The 14,530-nt window shown below is 41.4% G+C and overlaps 1 protein-coding gene across 1 annotated transcript in view; it reads left to right on the forward strand.

Moving 5' to 3' along the window:
- The window catches only part of SLC35F1 (solute carrier family 35 member F1), a 357,501-nt gene extending 353,019 nt beyond the window's left edge, over positions 1-4,482 (forward strand). The window contains exon 8 of the mRNA XM_066591135.1: positions 3,304-4,482. Coding sequence (XP_066447232.1) covers positions 3,304-3,528 — 225 coding nt within the window. The 3' untranslated portion in view covers positions 3,529-4,482. The remainder of the gene's footprint in view (positions 1-3,303) is intronic.
- The last annotated feature ends 10,048 nt before the right edge of the window (positions 4,483-14,530 follow it).

Here is a 14,530-nt window from a genome sequence, read left to right on the forward strand (position 1 = left end):
TGGCTTCCCTGTGAAGCTGTGTTGCAGTACAATATGCCTGATTGCTAATCCCATACTACATTCCCACATGGAAAGTTACATTAGTCTGCTAGTAACATGGGGGGAAGCTGAGGTATAAAAACACAACTCAAGCATGTTCTCTCACAGCACTGTCTGCTGCCAAACACAAAGCAAGGAGAAAAACCATTCAAACACACAACACTGTCGAATAAAAGCACTCTTTATTGTACCCTAATTTCACGAAGAAAAGATAGAAAAATGCTCAGTAGGAGTCACAAATCTGGTCAGCTAAAATTAAGTTTAAAAAGCTTTTGATTAACAGAGCTCCTTTGTAACAAATTAATTCTCATGCTATAATAGCTTGGAGGAATGTTTAGTGCACTAGTTTCTGGGAGCTAGATTCTTTAGAAAAAGGCCGCTTTATGATGTAGAAAGATATTTCTTAGGATCAAATCATATTTTATTTTCCCCATGAGGATGCTCTTTTGCCCTGCCATTGTTAACATTTTAGACGTACTTCATTATTTTCCATTTCTTTTATTTTTTTTCTCAACCTCTAGTAGGAATTGCAACTTTATGCATTGCTGGGTGGTCAGACCCAAAGATCTAAGTATCACATCCTTTACATCCTATGCAAGCATCGCAGGCCATGAGCAGAACATTTTCTTATCAGTGGATTATTTGTGTTTGATAATGTAATATCAGACATTTAGTGACATAGTCTCTTCACCAGTCCAAGTCTTTGGATGGTTTTAAGGTGGCCACACACATTAAATGTATATAGTCGGAACCCGCTGGTCATCTAATCTGTATAGGCGTCTTTGGACTTTCTTCCAGTTGCCAATGATGGAGCAGAAAAGGATTAGTCAGTTGGATCTCAGCTGCCCCATTCTGTTGTTCTCTGGGACATAAGCCACTACCATAGGTTTCTGGCAGCGGCTTTCTCCTCTCTCTACATCCAGGACACATATGCTTGGCCGAGCCGAGTGTCTATAGGTATCGGGCAAGGTAGCTGACACCCAAATGAGTGAACAGCTATCTAAGTGTATGACCAGCATTAACAAGTGTATGTGCCCAGTTTATAAGTATCCCATGTAGCTTTCTGGCAAACTTAATAAGTGTTTTACATATGCAGTTGCTTAAATAATACTTTCAAGCAGAGGTGTAATTTGAAGCTTCTGGGCCCCAATGCAAACTCTGTAACAGGGCCCCCAACTATAATGCTTTACACATAATACCGGGCTCCCTATATGGAGAGGAGAGTCCTTATGGGGCTCCTAGGCCCAGGTGCAACCACATCTACTGCATCCCCTATAGTTACGCCCCTGCCTTCAAGTCAACATTAAGAACGGATTTGTTATGTGCCCAGATATACTTCCACTAAGCATCATTTCCTTTGGGTGTCACTTTCAAAGACCTTTTCATTTCCTCCGTACAACATATGTTTTCTTTAAGTACAATCAATTTGAAGAACCTGTTCTAGCAAAGCTGTAGTTGTGCCATGATCACATCCAGGGGTGTAACTATAGGGGATGCGGTTGCACCCAGCCCAGGTCCCTTAGGGGGCCTATAAGGCCTCTCTTCTCCATATAGGGAGTCCAGTACCATGAATGGATAGTTACCAATATCTTACATCTCAAAGACAGTTGCATTCATTTTAATATCATCGGCTACAACACTTTCCAAGGTGTAAGTTCATGAGTGTTAGCAAACATGAGTTAGGGTTCTTTCCCATAGGCATATGCCTAAAACGCTGGGTAGATCACGCAGCACCTTACCACGGTGTGAGACGGCTATCGGTGCATATGACAGCTATCATGCACTGTGTATGACCATATATCTCATGCATACTGTCATGCGCAGTTTTTTTATATACCTGCTCTGTCTCATAGTGGCATTGCATATGTAACACCACCCATACGCAATGTATTGTGTATGGACAGCATTGAATACGCCACCCATAAAGAACAATTGAGCCGTATGCATGTAATACGCTGCGAAATAGAGCATGCTGCGATCTTTTACATGCGCGTATTACACGCAATATATATATGCAAATGTGAATGGCTCAATGAAAATCAAGCTCATGGGAATGAAAAGTAATGCTGGCGTTTTACTGCTAATTGGCATACTGCACCTGGACTTGCAACGGAGACTAAAAACCAGTTGCATTCATCTGTATGGGGTTGTTTTGACACATGGTTTTCTGAAAGCTCAATTTAAATGCATGTGACTTGCACAATTATCAGTAACAAATCTGCCAAGTGTGAAAATACCATAATTTGGGATGGCTCCAAGCAATTTGCTATTTTGATTAATTGTATTAGTGGTTTTACTGTGATTTTGGTTTATTTTTTTGCCACAGTTTTGCCATAAGCCATGCATGTAACTGCATGGCTTATACGGGTGCAACACAGCTGAAACAAATCTGTATCATTAGCACAGGCCACATGGCAGTGATTTTGCCACGTGGTAAACTACTACATACAAAGATATGTTCACATGTGATTCCACCTCTAAAAACCACATCAAAATCTTTTTGATGCATTTCTTTGCGTGGGTCCATGTGCAGAAGTTCCGTGTCAACGGGCAAAATCCGCATGTGAATTTTAATATGAAAGATCTCGTTTCTGTGCATTTACGCATCAAGAAGTGAAATGACCACTGTGAATTCCGCCACGTGAACATACGCCTAAGGTTTCTATAGCTGTATTGCAACAAAAATTATAGGGATTTAATACTAATGCATCTTGATGAGATTTCAATGTAGTGGTAGAGAGTTGGCAAAGCAAAATATCCGATTTTGTAATGTAAGAAAATAGAAAACTAAAGGGGTTTTCCCTTGTCCCAAAGTGATGACACGTCGCTAGGATATACCATTCCCCTTATGATCAGTGGGGTCTGACCTCTGAGCCACCTACGAATCCAGATAACGAAGAGGTTGCAGTGCTGATGTAGCGCTGTGTCCCCTTCACTGTTCTTCCCCTACAAGTTAATGGAGCTGCAGTTCTTCGCACAGTTGAGCGGTTGGGAGCGTGCCGAAAAACATTAGAAGGAAAAGGAAACATAACACTACATCAAGGCTGTGGCACCTTCATTCTCAGGGGTCCCAGAGGTTGCATATCCACAATCATAAAGTAATGGCATATATTAAGGATGGAAAAAGCTCTTTAAAGAAGTAATTTGCCGCTCTTGACATCTATATTTCTTTCAATAAAATTTCAGTTAGTTACTATAAATGTCATTTTTTGAACTTCCTAGCATGTCCCTTGAATAACGGTCTCTTCTTCTTCTCCTGCTCAGTTTTCAGGACTTTACCTGCTGTCCTTCGGCACGATTCTGGTTGGACTGGTGCTATATTTCTCCACGACAACTTATGTAGCCCAGGATCCTAGAGTGTACAAGCAATTCCGCAACCCATCAGGACCTGTAGTAGAACTGCCTTCTAGTGCACAGTTGGAGCCTTCAGTAACATACACAAGCTTAGGCCAAGAGACAGAAGAGGAACCACACGTTAGAGTTGCCTAAATCAAGCATTTTTTTACCAGCTGAGGTCTCAGTGACGTCTGTTTGTCCATTATCTCTGTATTGTGCATAGAGAAAAGGCATTTGCCAGATGAAGGGACTTGAAAGCAGGAGCATGAAAAAAGGTTATGAAAGAAAGCAAGAAATGTCCAACACCAACAGGCGCAGGAACACCTGGAGTCATAGATATGACAGCACTATTTATTCATGAGTGTGTAATCTCTTAGGGGGTAGAAAAATGTTGTGAAAGGTGATATTACCTCAATGTTTACTTTTGCACATGTCATCATGTGATATATTGCCAAGATTTTTATTTTAGTAAGATTTACATTATGTAGTTTTCACAGAAAGTTCCCTTTTCTTACACAACCAAGTGGTTGCTTAATTAAAAGCGACTTGAGTATAACAAATGACATTCCTACTGGTGCACTGCCAGCTGCCTTCGCTCTTTAGCCCAGGCAATCACCCAGACTGTTGGTAGCAAAATAAATTCCCGACACAACTTTTATAATACATTAGGTTTGTACGTCTTTTTGTACCGTCCATTTGCCAGGTAAATAATAATCTAATTTTTCATGCTTTAACTTATTGTCCTAAAGCAGCTAATGGCTTTGTCCAGCAGAACTTAAGTGTTACAGATATGTATAACTGTGTTACAACTCCGTTAGTGCCATAAATAATCATAAATAACCTAAACCAGCACATTCTAATATTCTCATATCGTGACATTATAGTGTGACTATAAAATAGATCAAATCTCTGTGTGCCAAACTTGCAAACAATTGTATTTCAAGCACATGATTTTAGTTAAACAGTACAGATGGCTATGGACATGTGAGAATTAAACATAATACAAGGATCAATATGTAGCATACCCTTCTCATCGCAATATTTGCATTAATACCCTTTATTAAATATCCCCATGCATCTGTCCCCTACATACATTTAGTAGGTTAGCAAGAAGTAAGTGGGGTGGGGTGGGAGGGGACAGGCAAAAGAGAGTATTGACTACAGGATCAGGCTACATGCTTCGTTACCATTGAAATGCATAGGCAGCTGTAGGTACAAAATGTGAGCAATTGTAATTTTTTATATATATAGTGTAAAGTGGCTTCATTTTGAATACAGTGGGACAATAAAAATTGGTTGTCAAGTGTCTATAGCCTTTAACCATTACTGGCCACCAATCCGGCTGTACAGCTTAGTGGATACTTGCCCCAGAAGCCACAGAATGTTCTTTTATCTTGTATTAGCAATAAATCAAGTTTGAAGATGCTATTGATTGACATAAAACACAGGATAAAAAAATGATATTAAAAAAGGGGATAATAGCAACTGTAGGAAACAAAAACTGGCATCTGAAACTCTGCTCATCACTTCTCAACATAGTGTCTAGGAATAGCCACCACAGCATAGAGGAGATTTTGTAGCATATGACTGAAATGAATAAGATTAAAGTCAATCCAGACAGTCCCCATATGTTAAGATTGGGGACACTGTGCTTACTCTTGCACTGCAGCTCAGTTATCAACTTATTTAAGAAGCAATGAGCAATACTGAAGTGTAGCAGGCCACACTCAGGGATACAAATGGGTTTATTAAGTTTCAACCTCTGGCAGTGCTATTCCACTAGACTTCCCATTGCATTACATTGTGCTCAAAATGTACCTGATGGTAGAGGGGACAAATAGAATACCTGATCAGTCTGCAATATTGTAGAGCAGAAGATATGAGATTTGATTAGAGTTCTCTGCTTGCTAGTACAATAGATTTCACAAATTTATGGATACCAGGCTCTCATTGATTGCATGACTCCTAGTTCTCATTCTAGCCCATGCACCTCGAAATATAAACCACTTCACATGTCGCCAAGGCTGCAGTGTTTTACCAAGGATCCTTTCATACCAGAGATCACACCAAGACTGTTATATCCTTTCATATAGGAGAGAACTCTTTCTATCTACTACAGTATCGCTATTTATTTTTGTTATGCCAAATTGCTTATTATACGTAGAAGTAGCTATTCAGTTGCAACAACTCATGTAAGTTGTGTTTCTTTTTTATTTCTATTTTAAAGTCTACTTGTATCAATATGTAGTGCATATGCTTGAAGTTGTGTTTACTAGCTCTTTTCAGGGCACAGAGCAGTGCCCATCACCAGATTTCTCAAACATTCTGTACTGAGTATAATATTAATGTTGTTCTGTACAACAATGTATGCCCTTTGGCTATAGGCCCTGTGCCAGGAGTTTGCAACCTGATAAATTCAATCAAAACTCAGTAGTAATATGAAGTTGGCATATCTCCAGATGTTTCAAATTGACCATAGTAAATGATATGACCATGCAAATATACCACAATAAAGTACATGATATGTGCCAATCAATGTGAATGGATGTTGTTACAGTTCTTATGGAAATCTAGAGACTAAAATTGAAAAATTTATGCTAGCAATATATTGGCCCATATATGTTGAAAATTGCCTTCCAGGCTCCTGTACACCTGACGATGCATGAATAATTAAAGATCCCCAACCCTTACTGTATAGCGTGCATATGGCAAAACTGCATCAGAATTTGTATTCATCTTTATATATTACAATCATTTAACAGCTATTTGTAATGAAAAATATAGAGTGGTGTGGAAATAGGTGAACAATACAGTATAATCATAAATAGGTGTCAGATACATAATCAGTTTATGATTTGAACTAAAATGATATTTTCTGTTCTGTTCCATCATATTAAAATTTATTGCAAAATCTAATTTAACATTTCACTAAGAAACCATGAAAGGTAAACAAAGAGCTAAACAATCAAGCGAGTGTATACGGTATGCACCTTTCTTCATTGACTACATAATTATACATATATCACTAGTTGCATCTGTTCTGGAAACCTTTTGAGACTGACGTTCCTTATCCTAAAGTAACATGCCCTTTCTGTAGTCATCTTTGTGCCTTCTGTTGCCTGAGTGGAAGAAACATATCAGCATGTAACATTTGTCATCTATCCACCAGATCATTAATATAAGTGAGATCAGTGGGAATCCAACTACGTGCCGATTGCTAGAACAGGGGACCAAAGTCCCCCATTCCACCCTGATGAGGTGAAATTTATATACAATACCAGTTGAGCATTCACACTACTGCCCCATACAAATCAGCTAGAATAAACAGCAGGACATCCACCAACGTGGAGAGATGGTTATCATTGCTTGCAGAATACATTACAGGTGTTTTCCAGGACTTAGCTACTGGTGACCTTAGGATAGGACCCATTGAATTCAATGAGAGTTGCTGCAATGTGGACAGAGCTGTCAACTACTGCATCTGTGCACAATGCCAATGGTCTGATAACAGGTGATCCTGACCAGCAGAGCTCCACCAATGAACTATTGATGACCTATCCTTAGGATAGTTAAAGGCCCATTTAGACACAACGATTATCGCTCAAAAGATGTCGCTCAAGCAACTTTTGAGCGATAAATATTGTGTCATTTGCAGCGCAAGATGATCGCTCAAGATGAGCAATCACCTTGTGCTGCCAGCGGAGGATGTTGAAGACAAGCGGGGTGTCCCCGCTTGTCTTCTGCATCCAGCTGTTTCCCGCTTCGAGCGCCCGGCTGTTATACAGCTGAGAGCTCGGAGCGGAGGATGCAAAAGACAAGCAGGGTGTCCCCGCTTTTCTTCTGCATACAGCTGTTTCCCGCTCCGAGCACCCGGCTGTTATACAGCTGAGCGCTCGGAGCGGAGGATGCAAAAGACAAGCAGGGTGTCCCTGCTTGTCTTCGGCATACAGCTGTTCCCCCACACCAGCGCCCGGCTGTTATACAGCCAAGTGCTCAGAGTAGAGGATGCAGAAGACAAGCGGGGTGCCCACGCTTGCCTTCTGCATCCAGCTGTTTTCTGCACAGAGCTCCCAGCTGTTATACAGCCCAGCGCTCTGTGCTGGGTATGAAGAACAGAGCTGGACTGCTGTGTTCTTCATACCCAGCCTGTAAGCAGGGAGCGGGATACAGCTGAAACAATAGTATCAGCTGCATCCCGCTGTGAATCCCTGATAAGGCTCATTGTAGTCTTTCAGCACTTTCACTTATCCCGTCGAGAGACGGGATAATGAAAACTGCACAATGTCAGTGCCGTTACACACAACGATTATAGCTCAAAAGACGGTTTTTGAGCGAATTTTGAGTGATAGTCGTTGTGTCTAAATGGGCCTTAAGTCCCAGAAAACCCTTTTAAGAGGAGCTGCAAGAAGAAGAAAAAATACAGTCTTCAAAACAATGTAACACTCACTTAATGGCTGCCGAAAATGTAGGGTGTATTCATGGTGCAGCAGATTTTTTTCAGAGCTGCCTGTAAATGAAAATCTGTTCCACTCATCTGAATGGGGGTATTTTGGCTGCAAGCACTTGGATTTCTACTAGTTTCATCCAGATGAATTTGAGAGTTTCAGAAACGTCTGCAACAATTCTGTTGTGTGAATACACCCTGAGACTTCAATATTAGTAATCAGAGAGGAAAATGCAGAATGGCAGTACATTTAGCCATTGGTTAATGATGCTGGACATTGATGATATAGGAAATAATGTGCCTTTAAAGGGACTATATCATTAATTTGTTTTTAATAATTAAAACCAGACAGAGAAACATTTTTCTGATTGTAGATTTTTGTTATTCTATTATCTACACATGACTACAGGGGTCTCCAGCCTTCCTGAGCTACTTTAAGGCCTCCCTCTCACAGGGCGTTTTCAGCAGCGTTTTCACCCTTGTTCTAAACGCTGTACAAGGCTCCCATTCATTTCAATGGGGCTGCTCACACAAGCCGAAAACGCTGCTCTCAAAAACGCTGCGTTTTGAAAGCGCTGCATGTTCTATCTTTGGGCATTTTCAGCTGAGTCTCCCATTGAAATGAATGGGCAGCCTCTTCAGCTGGGCTGAAAAGGCAGCTGAAAACATAGCTGAAAACGCAACTGAAAACACAGCTGAAAATGCAGCTGAAAACACAGCATTTTGCAAACGCCCTGTGTGAGGGAGGCCTAGCAGTATTTACAGAGATGCTTATTAGAGCAGCTTCATAGGCAGCTTCACAAAACGGACCAGTGGGGACATATTGATTTGTATGGGAGACTGTTTTAGGCATGCTCTACGGCCTGTGCAGAATTTAAAAATCACCAAAAATTATTTTAAAAATGTTTAACACAAAAATGGGATACATATATAACAGGCAATTTTCTGATGACACATTCCATTTGATGTAAAGATATTAGCAGTTAGTGTGACATGCCTGTAAATGTACAACCCCGGGTCAGAGAGAAAGGAATACTAAAGTACTGTAACTTTTCTTTTTTATTACCCACTAGGTTTATGTATATGGTACATGTATTAGAGCACACTATGTTTTAAAGATTAATTTAAAAGTTATGATCCCCTTGTTGATGAATTAATACATGATTACTATTCTATTAGATTGTTTTCACAATGGAAAATACAGTTTTAGTTCAATATGACACAATAATTTTGTTCTTTTAGTTTTGCCTTCTCGGTTCATACCCCTGCTATGAATTTTATTGTTTAGGTTTCTCATGACTCATACCATTATTCATAGCACATACCACTGCTCTTAATATGATATAATATCTATTGGTCAAATGCAAATAACCATACTATCAGTGAAGCGGAAAAACTTAAAACATAACTTTTAATGTAAATATATAGTAAAGAAATATAGAAACATTACCTATGCCCAATATAGGGCAGCTCCCTGTGACCACATGTTCATGCGAATCATGTAGATAGATGCAGCCAAAGTTGGTGTGGGTAATTTTTCCCTAAGTATATGTTCTAACTGGACTCATTGGATCTTGATTGGGATTTAACCCCCATGGTTGATTATGTCACATTCAAAGTGATTTGGGGATTACTTATACTTTGTCAGTCTTGTCTATTTGGAGAATGTGATGAACCTTCATTAGGGAACATTCATATGTAGTAGAAACTGTGCTTTTTTTCTACAGCAGAAAATTCACACAAAAATCTGCAGAAAAACACTGGTTTGAAGGGGAAAGTGTTACATGATTTGTATGGGACTATCAGACAAAGGATTTGTGAAAGTGCACTAGGATAAGGCATCCAGGCAGGGGTTGCCCTTATTAGGTCAGGTGCTTGTGGTCCTTCAGGGCCTTCAAAAACCTCATTAAGGGAGAGTGTAATCTAGTTCCCTTTGTATTGTTCCCTCCTATTTGCATTACTCTTCGGATTGTGTATTCATCTGGTAGGGTAGTTTGGACCAAAATGCGTTTCTATCTTTTTTACTATAAGTTTACATTAAAAGATATGTTTTAAGTCTTTTTCCTTCAGTGATAGTATAGTGGCATGATTCATACCTGGTTTGGGGAATACTGTTGGCAGATGATTGTCAAAAGGGTGTCCCTTTGGCATGTTGTATGTTTGCCTGGAATATGTTGGGATCCTGCAGCCCCAGCTGTATTAAAAAGGCTGTTGAATTCCCTTTTTGGTACAACTGTACATAAAAATGATCTCTTTAGTCAGTGGCAGACAAGTTACAATAGGCATACAGTCTAATACTTTTGGCGGGATCATTTCAAATGGATCCGCTGTATGTAAGCATTAAATGCTGTGTGAGTTTAGCCTCAGCTATTCAATAGAGATAAGCAAACTTTTGAAAAGTTCAGTCTGTCCAGTTTGCCAGAACTTTGCAAAAAGTTTGATTTGGTCCAAATTAGTTCTAATCAAACCAGAAGTTCACAAAAAACCCTACAACTGGTGTATAACACTGTCTAAAGAGCCATAAAAGTACTGTATAATACTCTGATAGGCTTTTATTGCTCTTAGACAGTGTTATACACTGGAGTTCAGGACTAGTGTTGAGCGACCTGAACCAGTAGAACCCTGTTTTGGGTAGAACTTTAATTAAAGCTTGGTTCAGGTTCATGCTAAGCCAAACTTTTAGTTGACCTGAAACACGGTTCTATTGGTTCAATTCACTCAACACTACTATTTAAAATCACAAACATTCAAAGAATGTTATGAACATCATCAACATTATCATCAACACTGTTTGAACCAGGCAATAACATTTTGGTGAAACACGAGAGAACCTGCTTTTTAAGTCAATAATACAATTTATTACAATTGCAAATGGAATTTTGGGACATGTTCCCACGTCATGGAATGTTTGAAGTGCTGTTCAATGTTGTTTTCTCTTTTTTTATTCCTATGAAAAATAATTTTTGCAAAGTCTTCAGCTATATAAAACTACCCAATTTTCGCCACTAGGACAGCCTTGAGACAAAAAAGCACACGCCTTTTGTTGTAATGTGGAAATCTAAACCAAAAGTGACAACCATGCAGGTCCTGCATTAATAAAACAAACCCTTCTCTGTTTTTGATATTTGCATGCACCTAAATGGACTGACTGTGGCAATGTAACGCCTGTAAATTGTTATAAAAGTATAATAAACACTTTATGAAGATTGGATCGTTTTTGTTCATTAGTGAAAGCCCAGGGAAATGCACTTTATATTTGAGTGAAGAAGTTATTGCAAATCTTTATAAGTGTTGCTGCTGGACTAATGACCACGTAAAACAGTCTTATAAATAGTCTTTTAATTTTTACTGCGGTCAGCAGCGGGTATAAATTTCTTCATGTAAACAGATGCAAAGAGAATATGTTTAGTAGGCAAAAGAACACAGTTAACAGCCCAATTACAGGAAAATAACTCTCACAATATAAAATCATAGTAACCACATATTTATCACCATACCACCCAGTTTTCAAAGATCTGGAAGAAGGTAGAGTACATGCAGTGAACGCTGCATTCTTTCATCTATAATGTTACACTATAAGGAGCTTCAAAAGAGCTAATCTGAGTGTAGACACGTGATCTGCGCTAACTCATTGGGAACAGTACTGATTCTTGGCAAGGTCAGTGGAAAGATCAAGACGACAAAGAATAAGATGGCTAGATACAATCAAAGCCAACACGAACCTGTCAATAGCAGAATTGAAAGAAGCCGTGGAAGACAGAAATGCGTGGAGAACAATGATCCATGGAGTGACCGAGGGTCTGATGCGACCGAAAGGATAACCATCAATTTGAGTGTAAATATGCATACAGATTTGGAGCAGCAATCCAAGTTTCAGCTATAGATTTCTGCAGAAGAGTTTCTTGAAAATCTTCCTATGTGAACGTGGCCTAACACAGCCAATGCTCCATTTACACTATTAGCTAATGTCGGAGTAGAGAGTCAGACAGAGTGCACTCATTACAAAATCAAGGAGTGATCACAGAGGGGGTCATTATAACAAAAAGGGGTCACAAAGGAAGACACTTGTAAATAAGGCACCACAGGGTCACTTGTAAATAAGGCACCATTACTGTGGAGGTTACTAAGAGGGGCACTGAATGTATCGGCAGATTAGGGAGAGTGCAGAGACAAGTCATGGCTGAAAGCAATCTTCATAGTGATTTGAACCTAAGCAGAAGAAACAAAAATGAATGCCTTCGATCAGGGACAATATCACCTGTGATCACTGGAGGCAAATTCACTGTAATTACTATAACTGTGAAAAACTGGTATCTATATTAGGCCGCCTGCAGACGGAATTCTCGCAGCGGGATGCGGAACCCTGCACAGCCCTGCGACTTACCTGCTCCCGGCGTCTCCTCTCTGCGCTGTGTGCCGGCTGTTGCCCAGCCGGCGCGTGCGAAGAGAGGAGCCGGCCCATCACTACTGACATTTCTGGGCGGGCCTCTGCGAGACGCGCATAGAAATAGAACATGCCGCGATTTCTTTTCCGCGTGTGTTTTCACGCAGACAAATCATGGCCATCTGCCTAGGATTGTGTTATCTAATGCAATCCTATGCAGGCGGGCACGGGCAGAAATTCCGCGGGAAATCCCGCCGTGGAATTTACGCTCGTGTTCAGGGTGCCTTATTTAGAGATATATTAGTGCAGTAAGAGGGTAACTGAGGGCACAAGAAGGATGTGGCTTAGCAGAAAAGGTGCATGGCCTAAAAAAATTACTGTGCAGTGTGTGGCACAAAAGGTTTTCCTCTTTTCAAAAGTTGGGAGGTATGGTGGCACTGCCAAAAAATGAAAATCCAATATGCCATATGTAGTGACCCGGAGGGTCCTACAGAGCAGGCTTCAGATTAATAAGTCTCAGGGACCTCGCTATGAGCCCTTAGGCCTCATGTCCACTAGAAAAATACAATCCTCGCAGATTTCTGCAGCAGATTCCGCGCGGATTTGCTTTAAATAGTATTTTTTTCTTGCATGCGGATATCCCCACCTATAGATAGCAATGTTGCCGATTTGCGCAGAATCCACACTTAAATGAAGCATGCTGCGTTTTTTTCCGCGCGTGATAAACGCAAGTCGATTAAAATGCCATTTGCTGGTGCAAAATTCTATTTAATTGACTGCAGATGGCCAATGATATTCCAATGGGCAAAATTTCACCCGTGGAATCTGCAATTCAATTTTGCTAGTGGACATGAGGCCTTAGGGCAGTGATGGGCAACCTTTTGAGCTTGGTGTGTCAAAATTCACCAAAAAACCGAGAATAACTCAGGTGGTGTGTCACCTCGAGAAAAAAAACATAAATTCACAATATTTATAGTTTAAATAACAAAAATGTATAATTGTAATATATAACTGTATTTAATAAACCCAAAACACCCATAGCACAGGACCTTGCCTCCCCCTCACTTATGTCAGTATGATAAGCCCCCAGCAGTGACAGTGCCCCCACAGCTGACCCCAGCAGTGACAGCGCCCCCCACAGCGGCCCCCAGCAGCAACAGCGCCCCCCACAGCAGCCCCACAGCAGCGACAGTGCCCCCCACAGCGGCTTCCAGCAGTGACAGCACAACCCCACAGTGGCCCCCAACAGTGACATTGGCCCCCCACAGCAGCCCCCAGCAGTGACATTGGCCCCTTACAGCAGCCCCAAGCAGCGACAGCACCCCCCACAGCGGCCCTCAGCAGCAACAGCACCCCCCACAGCAGCCCCAAGCAGCAACAGCGCCCCCCACAGCAGCCCCCCAGCAGCAACAGTGCCCCCCACAGCAGCCCCCAGCAGTGACATTGGCCCCCCGAGATCCATATACTTACACCCTCCACCTCCTGGAAGCTCCACTCCTCCTCTGCCCTCCGCGCCGCTAGCAGCGATGATCTCTGGCACACACTGTGACGCCTCCTTCCCCGGACGCTCTAGCGGAAGCATATTAACATCTTCATCAGCACTTCGACCTTATTCAGCCAAGTGGTAGGAGACGTCGGGGGATCAGCGCTGCTAGTAGCGCTGGTTAGTGAATGCCAGCAAGGGGACCGCGGCCCCTGCCAGTATTAACTAACGGGGTGAACGGCCGACAGCGGCCGCTTGTCAGCAACTATGGCTACGCGTGTCATAGGTTTGCCATCACGGCCTTAGGGGAATATAGGAGGCACCCTTTAGAAGAAAAACACACTTTTTTCCTGCATAATAGATTAAATGTGATCTGCCTAGCAACAGTGGAATTTTCTAGTTGGTCTGCCTCCTCTCCTGAGAGAATTTATATTCTTAGGGGGAACTGGCCATGGGACTCAGGAGAGAGCTACATTGATTGGTGGAGTGGGAGGAGTCAAGTGCAACCCGGGAAAGTGAGCTGGTGGGGGGAAATGGAATGAGTCAGCAGAAGGAGAGCACAGGAAGACAGAGAGGAGCAGTGATGTAAAGGAAGGAGCAAGCAAGTGCTGGAGGACAGCAGGAGACTTGATCAGAGCTCTTTCACACTGGCGATAAAATCGTGTGAGATTTGTGTGTTGCGAGACGCACAAATCTGAAACCCATTCTTTTGAATGGGTTCCTTCACAATTGCAATGTTTTCCTACATAGCACAGCGTTAGAATGCGATGCAGAAAACAAATTGCAGCATGTTCTTTCTTTTGGCGATATCACCCATTGATTTAAATGAGGCCAGCAGCATTAG

This window comes from Eleutherodactylus coqui, chromosome 1, assembly GCF_035609145.1.
Source record: "Eleutherodactylus coqui strain aEleCoq1 chromosome 1, aEleCoq1.hap1, whole genome shotgun sequence".
In the NCBI taxonomy this organism is placed as follows: Eukaryota; Metazoa; Chordata; class Amphibia; order Anura; family Eleutherodactylidae; genus Eleutherodactylus; species Eleutherodactylus coqui.